This window comes from Oreochromis niloticus, linkage group LG10 (assembly GCF_001858045.2).
Source record: "Oreochromis niloticus isolate F11D_XX linkage group LG10, O_niloticus_UMD_NMBU, whole genome shotgun sequence".
NCBI lineage: Eukaryota > Metazoa > Chordata > Actinopteri > Cichliformes > Cichlidae > Oreochromis > Oreochromis niloticus.
Window position 1 is genome coordinate 3,429,418 of NC_031975.2, and position 20,210 is coordinate 3,449,627.

Below are 20,210 nucleotides of genomic sequence, written 5' to 3' on the forward strand. Positions count from 1 at the left end.
GTCGAGTTAACCTCCTGAACTATCTACAACACATGGTGAAAACCCGAAATTAAGACAGAGAAGACTAGAGGTGAGACATGATCATTACTGATTACTGATGACAGATTTAGATATATTTTCATAAACCATTCATTTGCCACATAAATAAACAGCATGGCAGGGCAAAATATTTTTTCTAACATGGCAACCTTTAAAAAGTGAAAGGAGACAGAAAGAGGTGAGAAAGAATAAAACTTCATCGACTTTTTGATGACATTTTACACACAGTACTGGTACAGAATCTAGAAAATGTGGGAAAATAGTGGCATCATATACAGTACTTAGCTACTTCTGAAGAAATTATGATGGGACCCTGAAAAAAAATTACTACGTACAAAAATGGATTTCTATACATTTTACATCAGATGAAAACGTTTGTTGTAAGATTCAGATAATTATTTAATAAAAGCTAGACATTTTAAATGAGAATAAGAAAGAAAAGTATTTCTTTGTGCCCCCCTCTCCCTGTTAATGGAGGGGGAGAGAATGAGAGGAGAAGAGGCAGCTGTGCAGCAAAGACACAGAATAACTCCAGCTTTGTGTCTTTTTCATTGTAGCTGAAGTCCGGGACAAATCGCGTTCCTTTTCACCTCAATACGAAACGCGCAATATTTTCTCTGAATACGAGACGATTCCGTTTTTACGGGACGGTTGGAAACTCTAATAACTAACCTTATAAATATGATAAAACAAGTTCAGCATCAATAAAATCATAGTACCCGCCCAGCAGTATATAAACTCCGTCATGCTAGCTAGCACGCAGTACGAGTTATTGTGACTGACTGTAAAAAGTCAGCATAACGAAAATAAACTCCACCTAAACTTGGTTTATATCTGACCCAGATAGACTGCAGGTCATAATTTCTTACCTGAAGTTCAGTTCACCGCCTCGTGTTTCTGCTCCTCCTGCCAATTGAGTTATTTTTACACATCTCCCAGCATCTGGCCAATCCACCACCTTTCAGTGTTTCTACCGTTACGGGAAAAAAAAGAAAAAAAAAACCCCATCAGCCCATAAAAACGAAAAATCACCATCGGGATGGTGATGCCCGATGGCCAGTCCAGCTATGTGGCCAGTCCAGCTATGCTTCCAGGCACGTTAGTCACACATTGAAACAGACTGACGTGCAGAGGTACAAGGCAGCCGAGGAAGAGAAATGTTGCTTTTAGACTTTGCGACTCGTTTTATTTCTCTATCTGATAAGAAAACTATTCAATCAGATAGTTATTTGTGGTGAATGAAATACGGTTACAGTTTCACGAAGTTTTAAGCACCAAATCCGAAATCCACGAACTACAATATTAAAATCCAAGATTTTTCATTACTTTATACAGAAAAGCTTGACATGGTATGCAGAAAACAACAACAAAAACCCCCAAATACAAATAAACGAACAAAAAGTTTTGTAACTGTCAGTTTCCTTTTAAAATTCTTAGTGTGAACAACATTACACAAACAACCACGCGCGCACACATTCGAACGTCTCGATCCCTTGTGATGCGGTAACTTTGCTTTGATCCTTCCAGACGTGGCAACTTTGCTTTGATCCCAAAACCCATAAATAGGAGCGCTCACCTATTATACTTTATGGCTTGACATTGACCTGACAGCAACTAAAACTCTTTCGAGAAGTTTTGAGAGCATTTTCTGACAGAAACCAAAACAAGTTCAGTTTTGTTCCTAAACCAATTCAGAAAACAAACAGACACATTACACCATGTCAGCCAACCCATCCTTCGGCTCAGATGAGCGTAAAATATCTGAAGGGACCATTTTGGGAGATCACCACATGGTAGAGTCTTTCCTTGGAGAAGGAGGCTTCGGTGTTGTAACCAGGTGTCGCAATACAAAAAACAACCAAATTGTGGCTATTAAAGTCAACAAGAGCGACCCTGAAATTCTGCAACAGGCAAAACAGGAAATTTTCATCCTGGAGCAGCTGCAACGCTTGGATCCAGACAGGTGCAACATTGTTGAATGGCACGGCTATTTCCTCGATGGAGAGCGTATTTGCTTAAATTTTGAACTCCTCGATCAAAGCCTGTGGGACTACATAGGGGACCGGAATAACCAGGGTCTCCCAATAAGAGAACTCAGGCCAATTTTGCATCAGCTCGCAAATGCTCTGTTCCACCTGGGTTCTGTGGGAATAGTGCATGGTGACCTCAAACCTGCCAACATAATGGTTGTGAATCGCCATGAGTCTCCTGTTAAAGTCAAACTTATAGACTTTGGCATCGCATGTAACACTTCTGCAGTGATTACTGGTGGTACTGTGGGGACAATTGGTTATTGTGCACCTGAGATTATGCTTGGCACTCCATATGATGAAGCAATTGACATGTGGTCTCTGGGGCTGGTAGCTGTGGAGCTTGCTACAGGGGTGCCTCTCTATCCTGGGGAAGACGATTATGATGTTTTGAAATTCATAATTGAAACCCAGGGTCAGCTACCAGATCATCTTCTAGAGTCTGGCTTGTACACTAATTGCTACTTCATTGAAGATAACTACAACGAACAGCGCTGGACATTTAAGACCAAAGAACAATTTCAATACGAGACAAATTATCAATCCAAGGAAACTCGATATATAAAACTTAAGCGTCTCGATGACCTCGAACAACTACTGAAGGTAAGGCGAGGACCTGAAAATGGCCAACCATTATTTGTCAGGCTAATCAAACAGATGTTGGCCTTGGATGCAAATCAGCGCATAACACCCTTGGAGGTTCTGAAGCATCCCTTTTTCAACACTGGCCTCTCAAGGAGTGCCCCCTGTACTGACATGAATAGCACAGGGGGAGAAAACCTTGTGGTCTCTCAGCAGCCTTCAAGCTGGAAAAGTCAAGGATCGCAAAAATTCAACTGCAGTTTCCAAAACTCAGTTGAATATCCTCAAAAAGGGCATGTCAACACCTCAGCCAACCCATCTTCCTCTGAAGATGATCTTGAAATATCTGAAGGGACCATTTTGGGAGATCACCACATGGTAGAGTCTTTCCTTGGAGAAGGAGGCTTCGGTGTTGTAACCAGGTGTCGCAATACAAAAAACAACCAAATTGTGGCTATTAAAGTCAACAAGAGCGACCCTGAAATTCTGCAACAGGCAAAACAGGAAATTTTCATCCTGGAGCAGCTGCAACACTTGGATCCAGACAGGTGCAACATTGTTGAATGGAACGGCTATTTCCTCGATGGAGAGCGTATTTGCTTAAATTTTGAACTCCTCGATCAAAGCCTGTGGGACTACATAGGGGGCTGGAATAACCAGGGTCTCCCAATAAGAGAACTCAGGCCAATTTTGCATCAGATCGCAAATGCTCTGTTCCACCTGGGTTCTGTGGGAATAGTGCATGCTGACCTCAAACCTGCCAACATAATGGTTGTGAATCGCCATGAGTCTCCCATCAAAGTCAAACTTATAGACTTTGGCCTCGCATGTCGCGCTTCTGCAGTGATTCCTGGTTACCGTGTGGGGACGGTTGGTTATTGTGCACCCGAGGTTATGCTTGGCATTCCATATGATGAAGCAATTGACATGTGGGCTCTGGGGCTGGTAGCTGTGGAGCTTGCTACAGGGGTGCCTCTCTATCCTGGGGAAGACGATTATGATGTTTTGAAATTCATAATTGAAACTCAGGGTCAGCTACCAGATCATCTTCTAGAGTCTGGCTTGTACACTGATTGCTATTTCATCGAAGATAACTACTATGAACAGCGCTGGACATTTAAGACCAAAGAACAATTTCAATACGAGACAAATTATCAATCCAAGGAAACTCGATATATAAAACTTAAGCGTCTCGATGACCTCGAACAACTACTGAAGGTAAGGCGAGGACCTGAAAATGGCCAACCATTATTTGTCAGGCTAATCAAACAGATGTTGGCCTTGGATGCAAATCAGCGCATAACACCCTCGGAGGTTCTGAAGCATCCCTTTTTCAACACTGGCCTCTCAAGGAGTGCCCCCTGTACTGACATGAATAGCACAGGGGGAGAAAACCTTGTGGTCTCTCAGCAGCCTTCAAGCTGGAAAAGTCAAGGATCGCAAAAATTCAACTCCAGTTTCCAAAACTCAGTTGAATATCCTCAAAAAGGACACGTCAACACCTCAGCCAACCCATCTTCCTCTGAAGATGATCTTGAAATATCTGAAGGGACCATTTTGGGAGATCACCACATGGTAGAGTCTTTCCTTGGAGAAGGAGGCTTCGGTGTTGTAACCAGGTGTCGCAATACAAAAAACAACCAAATTGTGGCTATTAAAGTCAACAAGAGCGACCCTGAAATTCTGCAACAGGCAAAACAGGAAATTTTCATCCTGGAGCAGCTGCAACACTTGGATCCAGACAGGTGCAACATTGTTGAATGGAACGGCTATTTCCTCGATGGAGAGCGTATTTGCTTAAATTTTGAACTCCTCGATCAAAGCCTGTGGGACTACATAGGGGGCTGGAATAACCAGGGTCTCCCAATAAGAGAACTCAGGCCAATTTTGCATCAGATCGCAAATGCTCTGTTCCACCTGGGTTCTGTGGGAATAGTGCATGCTGACCTCAAACCTGCCAACATAATGGTTGTGAATCGCCATGAGTCTCCCATCAAAGTCAAACTTATAGACTTTGGCCTCGCATGTCGCGCTTCTGCAGTGATTCCTGGTTACCGTGTGGGGACGGTTGGTTATTGTGCACCCGAGGTTATGCTTGGCATTCCATATGATGAAGCAATTGACATGTGGGCTCTGGGGCTGGTAGCTGTGGAGCTTGCTACAGGGGTGCCTCTCTATCCTGGGGAAGACGATTATGATGTTTTGAAATTCATAATTGAAACTCAGGGTCAGCTACCAGATCATCTTCTAGAGTCTGGCTTGTACACTGATTGCTATTTCATCGAAGATAACTACTACGAACAGCGCTGGACATTTAAGACCAAAGAACAATTTCAATACGAGACAAATTATCAATCCAAGGAAACTCGATATATAAAACTTAAGCGTCTCGATGACCTCGAACAACTACTGAAGGTAAGGCGAGGACCTGAAAATGGCCAACCATTATTTGTCAGGCTAATCAAACAGATGTTGGCCTTGGATGCAAATCAGCGCATAACACCCTCGGAGGTTCTGAAGCATCCCTTTTTCAACACTGGCCTCTCAAGGAGTGCCCCCTGTACTGACATGAATAGCACAGGGGGAGAAAACCTTGTGGTCTCTCAGCAACCTTCAAGCTGGAAAAGTCAAGGATCGCAAAAATTCAACTGCAGTTTCCAAAACTCAGTTGAATATCCTCAAAAAGGACACGTCAACACCTCAGCCAACCCATCTTCCTCTGAAGATGATCTTGAAATATCTGAAGGGACCATTTTGGGAGATCACCACATGGTAGAGTCTTTCCTTGGAGAAGGAGGCTTCGGTGTTGTAACCAGGTGTCGCAATACAAAAAACAACCAAATTGTGGCTATTAAAGTCAACAAGAGCGACCCTGAAATTCTGCAACAGGCAAAACAGGAAATTTTCATCCTGGAGCAGCTGCAACACTTGGATCCAGACAGGTGCAACATTGTTGAATGGCACGGCTATTTCCTCGATGGAGAACGTATTTGCTTAAATTTTGAACTCCTCGATCAAAGCCTGTGGGACTACATAGGGGGCTGGAATAACCAGGGTCTCCCAATAAGAGAACTCGGGCCAATTTTGCATCAGATCGCAAATGCTCTGTTCCACCTGGGTTCTGTGGGAATAGTGCATGCTGACCTCAAACCTGCCAACATAATGGTTGTGAATCGCCATGAGTCTCCCATCAAAGTCAAACTTATAGACTTTGGCCTCGCATGTCGCGCTTCTGCAGTGATTCCTGGTTACCGTGTGAGGACGGTTGGTTATTGTGCACCCGAGGTTATGCTTGGCATTCCATATGATGAAGCAATTGACATGTGGGCTCTGGGGCTGGTAGCTGTGGAGCTTGCTACAGGGGTGCCTCTCTATCCTGGGGAAGACGATTATGATGTTTTGAAATTCATAATTGAAACTCAGGGTCAGCTACCAGATCATCTTCTAGAGTCTGGCTTGTACACTGATTGCTATTTCATCGAAGATAACTACTACGAACAGCGCTGGACATTTAAGACCAAAGAACAATTTCAATACGAGACAAATTATCAATCCAAGGAAACTCGATATATAAAACTTAAGCGTCTCGATGACCTCGAACAACTACTGAAGGTAAGGCGAGGACCTGAAAATGGCCAACCATTATTTGTCAGGCTAATCAAACAGATGTTGGCCTTGGATGCAAATCAGCGCATAACACCCTCGGAGGTTCTGAAGCATCCCTTTTTTCAACCCTGGCCTCTCTAGGAGACCATCCTGCACTGACATGAATAGCACAGGGGTATGAAACCTTGTGCTTTCTCAGCAATCATCTGATTGTTTGGGTTGCCACAACTCTAGGGAAGCTAGCAATTCTTTTGAAAAAAAGCCCAAAATAATAGCAACAACAAAAACAACCAATGAATATGGTCTTAAACTGAGGCACAATTTGGCTTAAATTCCATTGATTAATCCGCGGAGCAGCAGTCAACTTACCATCACATCAGTCCTTCAATCAGACCTACAACAACTGTCTTCCTTCTCTCACCCCAACCGGTCGCAGCAGATGGCCCCGCCCCTCCCTGAGCCTGGTTCTGCTGGAGGTCTCTTCCTGTTAAAAGGGAGTTTTTCCTCCCCACTGTCGCCAACGTGCTTGCTCATAGGGGGTCATATGATTGTTGGGTTCTCTGTATGTATTATTGTAGGGTCTACCTTACAATAATACATACGGGGGTCATATGATTGTTGGGTTCTCTGTATGTATTATTGTAGGGTCTACCTTACAATAATACATACAGCCTTGAAGTGACTGGTGGTGTGATTTGCTGCTATATCAATAAAATTGAATTGAATTGAATTCAAGATGAATTCGGAACTAATTGGAAATAAATTGGATATTAATTAATTAATTTGAGCATTGTTGTTTGTAATTCTTTATAAATATATATAAATATAGTGCTACTCTTCTACTGTTTAAATTGCTACTGTTTAAAACTGACTCGTTTATTCATACACTCGAGCATAAAAACACACACACACACACACACACACACACACACACACTGTACAGTACCAGTCAGTGCTTACATACTAGTTCTTTCCCCTACTTTTTCATGCTCACTGGTACAAATGCCTGTTACTAGAGCTAAATGCTATCAATGTACTCTCACAGTTATCGAACTGTACAAATGCATACAAAATAACGCTAATGTAAACATAACTGTGCACTAGTTTGCCCTTATTGCTGCAGTGTGTTTCAAATCACTTTGAATAAAGCTCAGGTTCTCTCAAGCTCTCTCTCTGTCTCTCTCTTACACACACACACACATACACAGTATGTAACGTTTCAGCATCTTGTCTTGTAAGCTTTTAACTTTCTTCTGTCCAGCAATGCATATTCCAAACTTAAAGTCTGAATTGCTCCTCCTCTTTCTAGGTTCTAACAATGTCTCTTCTTAAGATCTTGATTAAGACCAGAGTAAACTAAATGGATGAATGGAAACTAGGAACAATGTTCAGAGAGTAAAGTATCTCTTATTTTAAGTCTCATCTATTTAAACGACGTGGTGTCTGTTTTGTAAATCATCAACCTTTTACAGCTGAGAGGAAACAGTCAGCTGGAGGCTTCAGAAAGAGTCATCCCTAGAGCTGCAACCATAGCTGGACTGGCCATTGGGCATACGGGGCATTCGCCCGGTGGGCCGATGGTTTTTTGTTTGTTAGTTTTTTTGTAACGGTATAAACAATGAAAAATGGTGGATTGGCCAATTGGTCATGATCGACTCTGGGCTGGACCAATTACAGCCGATGAGGTCGAACTTTAAAGTTCCGTATTTAGGTGTAAAGGAATGCGATTTGTCCCGAACTTCAGCAAAACTAATAAAAAAAAAGACACAAAGCTGGAGTTCAGCCCGGGCATTTTGACTAGAGACTGGCCCACCAGGTATTAAGGGAAAAACCATAAAGCCTTTGAATGAAAACAAACGTCGTTGTGACAGTGATGTACACTGTCTTGTTGGTATATATGTATCAATCTAGAACTTAACTTAAACCTACACCATCCTCCCTATTCTGGTATTCTAAACAGTACTCAGCCGAAACCCAAAGACTGCTTGGTTTACCTCCTGAACTATCTACAACATATCGTGGAAACTTGAAATTAAGACAGAGAAGACTAGAGGTGAGACATGACCATTACTGAATATTAAAAATAATAAATGACAGATTTAGTGATATTTTCATAAACTATTTATTTACTACATCAATAAACAGCATGGCAGGGCAAAATATTTTTTCTAACATGGCAACCTTCAAAAAGTGAAAGGAGACAGAAAGAAAGGTGAGAAAGAATAAAACTTCCTCACTCAAAACTTACCATCAAAACTTAATTTTGATGGTATTTTACACACAGTACTGGTACAGTATCTAGAAAATGTGGGAAAATACTGGCATCATATACAGTAATTACTCCTGAAGAAATTATGTTGGGACCCTGAAAAAAATTACTATGTACAATAATGGATTTCTATACATTTGACATCAGATGAAAACTTTGGTTGTATGATTCAGATAATTATTTGTTAAAAGCTAGAAATTTTAAATGAGATTAAGAAAGAAACGTGTTTTTTGTGCCCCCCTTTCCTTGTTAATGCCCTACCTGGCCCCCTGGCAAAACTTTGCAAGACCCGCCCCTGCACAGTTACCAGCTGTCAGCTACTTAGAAAAGGATCCTGCTGTTATTTGTCTCCCAGAAACAGTTCATAACTTCCCTTCAACCCTTCATCCCTCCAGCAAACATCAGCTGATACTAGAAATTAATATTAAATAAATTCTAACAACAGCTCATCAAATTTAAAGGTGCTTCTGTTGTTTAACGCGACCTCCGCTGGTTTGCTCTTTCTGACGCAGAGAGAAAAGCCGATCAGCTGATCATTGATCACTGATCAGCTGATCGGGACAAATCGCGTTGCTTTTCACCTCAACTTTAAAGTTTGACCTCCTCGGCTGTAATTGGTCCAGCCCAATCCATGATGACCAACTGGCCAATACACCACTATTCATTTATACCGTTGAAAAAAGAAAGAAAGAAAGAAAACCCCATTGGCCCATAAAAACGAAAAATCACGAGCGGCCCACCGGGCAAATGCCCGGTATGCCCGATGGCCAGTCCAGCTATGGGCCCAGGGTAACAATGACCGCCCCTGGGGTTTTGTGACATGTGGACATATGGAAGGTTTGTGTGAAGTAGTATTTTGATTTTGATTTGATATACCTTTATTAGTCCCACAAGGGGAAATGTCATAAGGCTGCCGACCTATTGCACGCAATGGCGGCGCCATCCTACCCTCCGACCATACATACATTACACAAAAACATCACATGGGGAAGACAGGTCAGAGAGGTATAACAATGGAAAATGCACCACATGAGGAAAGATAAGGAGAAAAAAAATAACTCCTCCCAGACTGAGCTCCAACAGGGAGATCAGTTTGAGAACAGAAAAAAACACCTCTGCACATAGCACATGAAAAAAAAAGCACCTTGAGCAGAATCAGCCCATTTACCATAACTGCAGTCAAGTGTTTGGAATAACAATGAGTCATTAGTCAGTATATGTTATCGTCAGTGGCCATTTTCTTTATTATTAGAAGTATAAAGCAATGTTGACTTTAGCCTCTCTCACTTGTCTGCTGTGACTCTCCTTCCTTTGGGCTAATTTTCTCCCAAACCCTTTGCCCTACAAACGGATGTTTTTCACTGTACCTTCTACGGTTTTTCAAGTACTTTCAAAAATGTCACAAAAAAATTCTCTCAAATCCCTCCCTATTTATGTGTATTGGAGAGGTGGAGTGAGGTTAGAGTGAGACATGCTGAAAACCTTGCCTAAAATAATTCTCTTTAACCTGCTGCTGTGACCACAATTTTCACCCTACGGCCTTCATTTTACCCTCAAAATGTAGCTTCGCTTGCCTACAGATGTATACATTGTTAACTTGAAGCCATTTGCATCATGTGCTTCTACTCACTCCCTGTTCAATTTTTCCAACCGGTTTTGGAGAGAAAGAAAATAACCTCAGATTTTAACTCAAGCTCCTGACCTCGGTTTAAACACCACACACACCAAAATCCACACATGTGAAGAGCAACTTGTCTGGATGCTCACAGTTTTTAAAGCACATCAATATCACATTCGGTTCTCATTTTATAAGGCATTTTGTGAGTGGAGTGCAACGCACTTGTCTCACTGGCATGACAGAGAAAACGCCTCCCTCATTTGAATGTCATTTGTGGATTTGTTGGCCTGTGTCTGGCCATAGTCCCGCTCCCTCCTCCTAACGGTCTGTTCATGCTGTTTGAGATGTTTCAGAATGACCTTCATCGGCTTTAAGTCTATTTATACTAGGCCACTCAAAAACATCCATTTTGTTTTTGTTTCTTTGAGCTATTCAGAGGTGGAGTTGTTGGTATGATTCACATCGTTGTCCTGCTGCATAGCGCAAGTGTGTTTGAGCTTCAGGGCACAAACAGATGGCCAGACACTGTCTGTCAGGATTTGATGTTAGACAGAAGAATTCATGTTTCCATCAATTATGTCCAAAGCAGCCCCAGACCATCAAAGTACAACCACCGTGTTTGAGATTTGATGTTCTTTTTCTGAAATGCTGAATTTTTTCTTTTCTTTTCTTTTCTTTTGTAAAAGAAAGGCACCACAAAACAGATGAATCTTTTGTATCTCTCCTTAGCACAAGGGGTTAGCAGACTCTCCAGTCCATTACTGAGCCCAGCACCAGAGGTTTGACATCAATGAGCCAACTCATCAGAAAGCACGAGCCCCTCCACATCAGAGCTTTCTTTTATAGCTCACCACAACACACAGCAAAGTGCAGACCCTCCAACTGCCCCTCAGATGCCCTTAGCTGAAGTGGTGGGCCCCAGTTAATCTGAGCCTCGACTACTTTTGACCTTGGTCAGAAACTCAGATTAAAGAGGTTATGACCTTTACAAGTTTTTTACCACACAAAAACTTCTGGTAAACATCCTACATGAGATGTCTGCAGATAAGATCATGAGTGGACATAGAGAGAGGCCATAACAGCCCCGTGTAAGGTCAGACAACAAGTCATTCATGTTGAAAACAACCTCAGGGCGAGAAAGAAGGAGGAGGAGAAAATGGGAAAAAAAGCTCTACATAGTTGCTCTGACCATGTACCAATGTTTCCAAGCTACTGTGACTGAATCAAGTTCCTGCCAGAGGAGGAGATGGCTCCAGAGTAGAGCAGTATGACCAAGACACCTGTCTCAAGTGCTATCAGAGGGAACATTGTTTGTGCTACAGACTGTTGTCTAGCAGTCTGAAGCACTAGTGTTGATGAACGTGGTGAGGCAGCCTGAGGCTGAGGGAAGGCACAGGAGAGATGTGCAGCCTCTCTGACTCAGCAGACGCTCGGGGTCGACGGTGTAACACTTAGAGCACACACAGGATACAAGCTATTCCTCTACACTGATGAGAAATGGAGTTTCCATCTCCGCCGAGCGTTAGTGGTGAGTATGTTTACTCTGGACTGGTGAGGTAAATGTTCTGATGTGTTGTTTGGGTATGAGATTAGTTTCAACCCCTGAAGGCCTCAGAGTAGTTAAGCCCAAAGGGTTTGAGCCGGACATCCGTAGTTTCAGCCCTGATCAGCTGTTATCCATGAGCTGGTAAAATACTGACCTACTTCCGATTGCTTCCCATGATGCACTTCTTCTTCACTTACCTCTTTTCACTCTCTGCGATGACTAGTTATTATTAATCTCTGCCTCTCTTCCACAGAGTCTGTTGTCCTGTGTCCCTCCCCTCATCCCTATCCAGTCACAGCAGAGACTAACCCTAACCCCTGACTCCCTGAGCCTGGCTCTGCTGGAGGTTTCTTCCTGTTAAAAAGGAGTTTTTCATTCCCACTGTAACCAAGTGCAGGGATCATCTGATGGTTGGGGTTTTCTCTGTATTATTGTAGGTATAGGGTCTTTACCTTACAATACAAGTATTTCCCTTGACATGATGGTTGTTGCGATTTGGCGTTATATGAAATAATTTTTTAAACAATATATAGTTTTAGTATTTGTTAGTTTGGAAAACTGTGGGAGCACTCTTAATTACCCAAAGAGAACCCACACAGACACGGGGAGAACACGCTAACTCTACACAAAGATGACACTAACAGCGGTGCCAACATGTTGCCCAATACCTACACTGATTTTCCTAAATCTTGCCGGCGGCATGCACATTCTCTTGTCTTCTGGCACCTTCACTTCCTTCACCTTGTACCACTGATGTCATAGCGCTGTGTGCGTGTGTTGTGTTTGTGTGCGCGCACCTGTTTGTGCTCAGGGAGCAGAGGTGTGCGCAGTATGTAGAGCATCAACATGTATCTTCTCTCCGAAGGCTGACTCATCCCTATATGTCACGCAAACACACCCTCAAGTCTTGGCATCATTTCTTCTGTGTTTGCTTGTTTTCCTTTCCATCAGTCTGGCAGCAGAAGGTATCACGGAGGTGGATCGGTCTTAAAAAAAGATGCATCACTGACAGGCTCACATGGTGAAGAAGTGAGGTAAATGCACAGGTGAGTCACAAGTAAACATGAAATGCTAACTTGTTATTGCTTTTTTTTAAAGTCTGTTGGAGTCTGTTGTTTCCCACAAGACGTGTAACACTAGGCCACAGCGCATGGTCACTTATACTGTTCATTATATGTTTAACTCTTTCATCCACAAACACGTCCTCAGAGTTTTCTGCCATTTCTGCCACAAAAGTACAAAGCAGATAAATATTTGGTTTGTTTTCATAACGAATAATAGCAACACTGATTGTTCATTTCCATTGGTAGAATATTCAATGATCATTTTCAGATCGTTTTTATGCAATTTTTGCATCGACAGCACCACATTGTAACATAGTTCTCCAGAGTAATTTGTACGGTGGCCCTGAGAGGTCAAACGCACTCCAATGTAAGAAAACAGCAGCAAACAGAAAATTGACGCTAAACACACAAAACACAATAGAAGTTGAAAATGAAAACTTACAGCAGGAATAGAAAAAAATCCACAATGGAAGTTGATAAAAACACAAAACACACAAAGTGTTTTTGAGGAGACATAAATGTTAGAGAACAGCAACAGAAACCAAAACATGCAAAGAATTTCACAGCGACAAAGATGCGAATGTTGTGTGTTTGTATCGCATGCATCATATAATACTGTAGATACATGTTTGCTATTAGCCATTCATGGTTAGCTTGTCACTTCTGCAGCTGTTTCATCAAGTTCGTGTCTCCACAGAAACACTTGTGTTTTGTGAGGTTTTTACCCCTCAGCTGTAAAAGATTGATAGGGTATTGTCGTCACCCTGCTGTGTGGACACCCAAGTTTGTGAATGCGATAAATTAATAACGAGGCAATGAAATTAGATATTCTTACCATAGATGCATCTACTAAAGATCTTGGACTAGTACCAGGAATAATACCATTGATATTATCTATTAGAAGGCTGAGGGGGCTGCCAGTATTTTTTATGGGGGGGTTTTGTGAGTTTTGCTGTGTCCTTTTGTTGTTTACAGTTGTCTGTCGACAACACAAAACCTAGTAAACTAAAATTTTATGAACATAGGCAAAAACAGAACCCATAACAAGATAAAGCATTGACCTTAGCAGAGGATGTGCTGTCCCAGGCTTTGGCAAGGTGAAAATCTATTTCGATTATCGCTCTTTTGAACAGCACTTTTATTTGCCTATCCAGATAATGACTTTCTGTGATTTTGATTCTGTAACGGATCAGTGACAAGCTGTGGTAAAGACTATCAGCTCACTTTCACTTGGTAGTCTCTTGAGGACCCAGACAAGTAGGTACCCTGGCAATGAGTTAAGCAAAGATCCGCATTTGTGCCAAAAAGGGAGGAGGAAGAGACATGCCGTCATCGAGTGCTATCAGCCACACTCGTCTCTCACTGGTGACTCAAGGTTTTCCAGTGATTCACGTCTGCACAGAAGCTGAACGACAGGCTCAAAGTGTAGTGACTCTCCCCCTTTTTCTCACCACCTATATCCTCCTCTTCCTATTATTTCACTCTCCATTCATCTCTTTGTCCACATTCCCTTTCCTTCCTGTCTGCTAATTGTTGCTGCACCACACCATTTATTTCTCCACCGAGCCCACAGTAGTTCTCCCCAGGCCACCAATTTTCAGCAGCGTCTCGAGGCTCCTGTTGGGAGACCTCCAGGACGTTCAAAAAAAACAGCCCTGAACACACCCAGCTGTACCTGCAGGCCGGTGCAGCCCAAAAGGGGATTTCACCTTGCTGATGACGGGGAACACTCTTCCTTCCTGAACCCATATAAATCTGTCGGTGGGCTTCGTCCTATGGTCTAACATTAAAGCTGTTTTCCATGATATGCTGCTCAGCAGGGGAGGGAAAGCTGTTATTGACTAATATGAGCCGGTATAGAAGGATGACTTGTGGTTACTATTCACTGTTTCTGATTTCAAAGAAGATCAGCTGACCTCTCAGTGTTTGAACTGAAAGGTACAATATAAGAAGCTAATTCTTTTCAAGAGGCAGTGCATACAATTTTCACCCAGTATTGCCTGATTTTTATGTGCTTTTGTTGCTTCGCCATTCTTGCCTTCTACTCGTGTTTTTATTGTGCTGTGAGTAAATAACACAGTGAGTTCTCTCCTCCAAGAAGAATGGCAAGAATGGGCTTGTACGGACGTTTCTCATCTGAGTGAAGGACCTCTGTCATCTCACACTCTGAATGGCAGAGGCTAGCAGCCTTAGGCTGTAATCAAACACACTCCCACAGGCATGCATGCACACACTGATGCACACACTTAATGCAAGCTTTGTGTTAGTGCACTGTTGTAGCCCTGGGAACCATATGCATTTCCTGTTTTGTTATGAAAGGAGCCATAAAAAGAGTCATATCATTTTAAACATTTAATTTTCAAGCTTAGAAAAAGCAAAGGAAAAGCAGCGTCTTTACAACACAAACGGACTGTAATTTTTTAAAGTCAGAGAATAAATACATTAGCGTGTTGAACTTTGGCACCAGATCTTAGTCACATTTTCTTTCAGAGCACTTTGTACTACTTGAAAGCTAGCACGCTGTATGCATAGTTACATAGCACTGTTTTTTACGCTAGTCTGTCTGTTTTGATTACCGACACACCCATTTTTATTATCTTACATTTACTAATGCAACTCCAATAATTCATCCTTTGCAGAAGGCCAAAAAAGGGGACAATTTAGCACAGCAAAAATATAATTATGTGAATTATCTCCTGTAGATCGCAAAACATTCTTTAGAATTAACATTTTCAAATTGAACATCAAAACAAAATATCTAACATATGTAACATTCTGCAGTCTAGATTGCCATTACTCCTTTATTTATCTGTGTTCAGCTTGCAGGACTGTAGTTTGCTCTACAATGACAGTCTTCCTGTAAGTTTCAATAACAGCAACAGTAAGAGCACAAGGTTACTCCCTCGAACCCTTAAAAAGTCCATCAGGGTTCTTCAGTTTTCAGGACTTCACAGTACTTGTGCAGCTTGTTACAGTATATCAGAGCACAGGGGGAAGCTGCTCTCCGGCTCCTGCAGGTAGCTCACCTGCCATGGAAGTCCCAGAGTAGCAGATGGCTCTGCAAAGGTGTCCATGTATCCCTGAGTGCAGGAGACCCACATCCCTGGCTGGTATCCCAACCCCTCATCCACCTGAGGGTATCTCAGAGGGCTGGGTGGATGATCACAGGGGGTGCCACAGTGTCCGTGCGAGGCATAAAACTGTCCCTCAGTGGGATAACAAGGGTAGTGTGGTGATGGGGGACATGATGGCACTGTGTTGTCTATGTAGGCATGAGGTCTGTGCATGTGAGGCGCTGGCTGTGGCTGCATCTGTTGAGAGATGGATGCGTGCCAGGGGATGTAGCTCTGATGCTCCGGACAAGGAACTGTTAACCTGGTCTGCTCAAGCCGTGACGCCCCCATCACTGCAGGTCCCACTGATGACCTGTTGCACTCACGGTGGGTGCAGGGCTTACTGGGTGGATGAGAGCTCAGGAATACTGAGAGAGCAGAGATGCGGTTGATGGCTCGCTGTAGTGTGGCAATCTTGGACAGCCGTTTGCCACTGAGGTCATGGTTCAGGGCAACACGGAGGGCATTGAACGCCTGGTTGTAGTCCATAATGCGTTTTCGCTCGCGGACATTAGCGGCCATTCTTCGAGCTTTTGAGCGAACCGGTCGGTTGCGCTTCTTGGTTTGGCCTTCTTCTGCTTCACTTGGGCTGCTGGTTGAACTCTCGTCTTGGAATGATGCCTTGGGACTTCCTTCATCTTCGCATTGGACCAGCCCGCCAAGTTCAAGCTCTTCCTCAGAGAACTCGGAGCTCGCAACGCTGCTGCAGCTCATTGTATCGGTAGTGTGCACACCAGACGAGACAACGTAAAATCTTCCTTCTTGTAGTGCAATTGCGGCGAAGATCCTTTGTTGTTTAGATGTGGTCAGCACGACGTGCTGTGAGCGCAGGGTTCCAGCACTCCGCCGCGCGCTCGCTGAGGTGCCTCGGCTTCTTTTGTGGGGCTGTCGGTGTTCGCTGCTGTGCCGACAGCCCGTGTATTCTCCTGCTCTGAGTCCCCTGGTGCTGTGTGATAACTTGTGCCTCAACAAGACAGGTTTACCTGCTTTTTAAAGATCTTGAGGTCACATGGTACACTCACCTGTAAAGAATGATGCACTCTCTCTCCCTCTTCAGGTTTATGGGCACCCTCAAGGCAAATGGCACTGACACGTCCTCCTCCTTCTACTCTGACTCTCCCACACAGGAGAGTTTCAACACTTCATTGTAAAATAAAAGCGAAATGCTGCAGTTTGGAAATGGAAGTTTGCTTCATACCAGAGTTGTTATAGTTTTGCATTTTCTGATTGTTTTTTATTTCAATTTTGACGTTTTGTTTTCAAGGCAGTTTAGTTTAAGTTTTACTGTTTGAAACTTTTAACTTTGTCTTAGTTTCTACCAGCTTCAGTATTACTCTTAGACTTTAAAATTTTTACTGTATGGAGCATATGTCAGAGGTTATATTTAGGAAAATTAGTACAATAAAAACACAGAACTTTGTGAAAGCAGTTGACTCACAGTCTTGTAGACATGCAGCGTCTCAATAAGCACGTCCATCGATGCCTCATCAGACAAACTGTCATAAAATTTTACCGAACTAATAAATAACTAACTTACTGACAATAAATTCATTTTCCAAGGTTGCAAAATAATTTCAGTTGGTTAAAAATGTTTTCAAGAATCTAGTTTTGATTTTTACTTTATTTAATTAGTTCAGTATCAACATCCTGGCTCATTTCATTCAGCTGTAATTCACTCTTCTTTAATCACAGGCCTTCAGTCACTCGGTCTTTCACCTTTACAAACAACAGCACACTCAGTCAGATTGTTCCCCACAATGACTTCTTTCTCTGCCCTGTACAATATGTAATTTTACATTATTTACTAATGAAGGCATATTCATTATTCATTTAAATACATCTTCTATCAAATTAGTCTCACAGACCTTCATGACAAATTGCACATTTACCTCTTATATGCGCTTCCCCTTGTGTCAAGCCTGGGAAGTAAGCAACCTTCTTATCTACCTTGGGTTAGATTCAAGCTTGCAATTAGCCGTCTCTAGAGTGGCGATTCTCCTTCTCTCTGTATCTCTCTGCTCAGGCTTAAGGGCCATGTAATTTAGAGTAGCTTCCCTGGAACTTGTCCTCATAAATCAGGCCTGGGCAGCACTGGAGGACAAGAGCAGAGAGAGCCTGAGACTTCAAAGACAGAGGGGGAAAAAGGGGGCAAATATTTTACAATCAGAACCTGCAATTGGTGCCGGCTTAGGCTATCGATCTTTCAGTCTTTTGTGAGTGAAGATGGGGATCCATTTAAAGTCAGATGCAATGCTGTAATGCAATTTAATATTAAATACGGCAATCTTACTGCAGTTTGCAAAATGATTATAATGTATGATTTATTGTTCGAGGTAATGGACAAAGACAGTGGTTTGTGTCTCGTTTCTGATTCCCTCTTGCTTTTCTTTCCCTGAGTATTTAAATAAAGAACATACATGCTTGTATGTTCAAAGGGGTGGATGTTCCCTCGCTGCAAATTAATACAACACAGTTATTCACAGTTATGCTGTGATGAAACGTTTCTATCATCAGTGGTGTTGTTCCATCCACTGGACATGAAGCCTCAGTGAATACTTTGCATTTCTCATTTTTACGCGGTCTGATTTAAAGCCAGTGTATTAGATACCAAATGAAAGAAAATCCTTTGAAAGAATAGTACTCCACTCCTTCAACATAGTAACAGAGACCTTGGCAATCAATCCTGAGGAGTACTGCAGATTTCCTGTTTTCCTTTCATTTCATTCTTTATGTCAGATTTTAGAGTGGATAGTAAGGTCATAGTTACGCTTTGAGCCAAGTGCAACAGGCCATGTAACTAAAGAATAGACCCTAGTAGCAAAACACTCACCGAGGGTCACTGGGAAGCTCTGAGGTAGCGACCTTTAAAACCATCACAGCACAGAAGAAGGACATCTAATTATAGTGCTGTAAAAAAGTATTTGCCCCATCTTGATTTATTTTACCTCAGATCGTCAAATAAATGTTAATATTTGACAAAGATAACCCAAAAGGCAGTTTTAGAATTAAAATGTAATTAATTAAGGGAAAGAAAGCGACCCAAACCCTTTGCTCCTAAACCCAGTACTTGGTTGTGATATCCTTGGCAGCAGGAATACAGTCAAGCGTTTATGTGATCATTAGCAGTGACTTTCACTCATTACTGAGTCTTTCAGTTTTGGCCCACTCTTCTTTGCAGAATTGTCTTAATTCAGATACACTGGAAGGTTTTTGAGCAGAAAAAAACCATTTAAGCTCATGCCAGAGGATCTCAATCAGATCCAGACTTTCCAGACTTGGAAATGACTTCGTCACATACAGTCAGGTAGGTTTTGATACATTTTTTTCCCCACATTAATTTCCTTTACATAGACAGAAAACCCCAACAATCAGACGACCCACCTGTAGGAAAGCACTTGGTGATGGTAAGAAGGAAAAACGTCCTTTTAACAGGAAGAAACCAGCGTAACCGTGCTTGGGGAGGGGTGGTTTTCTGCCACTGCCAGTTGAAGATGAAGGAAAAGAGAAGAGCGCAGAGGGAAATAGGACAAAAAACATAGACGGGAGAGAGCTAGATTTTAAAAATTATTAGTGGTACAATAGCAACAGTGACAAAGTGGGTGAAGAAGAAACAGTGCCCCCAGCAGCTTACCCCTATTGCAGCATAGCTAAGGGATGGTTCAGGGTCACCTGATCCAGAACTTACTATGAGCTTTATCAAAGAGGAAGGTTTTAAATCTAATCTCAGACATGAGAGTATGTCTCCCAAATCCAAACTGGGAGCCTGTTCCACAAGTAAGCCTGCAGTCTGAGAGCTAAGAGCTCTACTGGGACACTATGGTACTATGAGGTATTTAATATATGATGGGGCCTGATTATTCAAGACATTTTATGTGAGCAGAAGGATTTCAAATTCAATTCTGGATTTAACACAGAATCAGTGAACAGAAGCAAATGAGGGAGAAATGTCTTTCTAGCCCAACCAGTACTCTCGCTGGACCAATATGGATCAACGGAGGGCTTTTTAAGGAACGTTTAGAACAACCTAATGAATATGAATTACAATAGTCGAGCCTAAAAGTAATAAATGCATGAACTACTTTTTCAGCATTACTCTAAGGATGTTCCTAGTTTTAGAGCTTTTGCAGAAATGCAAGACGGCAGTCCTGCGTATTTGTTGAATGTGCACAGTGAGGAAAATATCCTGGTCAAAAGGATTCCTCACAGAGGCCAAGGTAATATAATCTAAAATAACTATCTGATAAGACACCATGTTTTTAAGATTTTTAGGGCAAAGCACAAAAACCTCAGTTTTGTCTTTATTTAGAAGTAGCAACTTAGAGGTCATCTAATATAAAAATATT

The 20,210-nt window shown here is 42.3% G+C and overlaps 1 protein-coding gene across 1 annotated transcript; it reads right to left on the reverse strand.

The window, feature by feature from the left end:
- Positions 1 to 15,163: 15,163 nt before the first annotated feature.
- bhlha9 (basic helix-loop-helix family, member a9) lies at positions 15,164 to 16,811 on the reverse strand. The gene has a single exon (XM_005454587.4). It carries the CDS (start codon positions 16,579 to 16,581, stop codon positions 15,724 to 15,726), a length of 858 nt encoding a protein of 285 aa, XP_005454644.1. The 5' UTR covers positions 16,582 to 16,811; the 3' UTR covers positions 15,164 to 15,723.
- Positions 16,812 to 20,210: the final 3,399 nt, after the last annotated feature.

Bases quoted from the DNA above. Each gene is read 5' to 3' on its own strand.
- bhlha9 (XM_005454587.4), bottom strand. From the start codon at position 16,581: ATGAGCTGCAGCAGCGTTGCGAGCTCCGAGTTCTCTGAGGAAGAGCTT.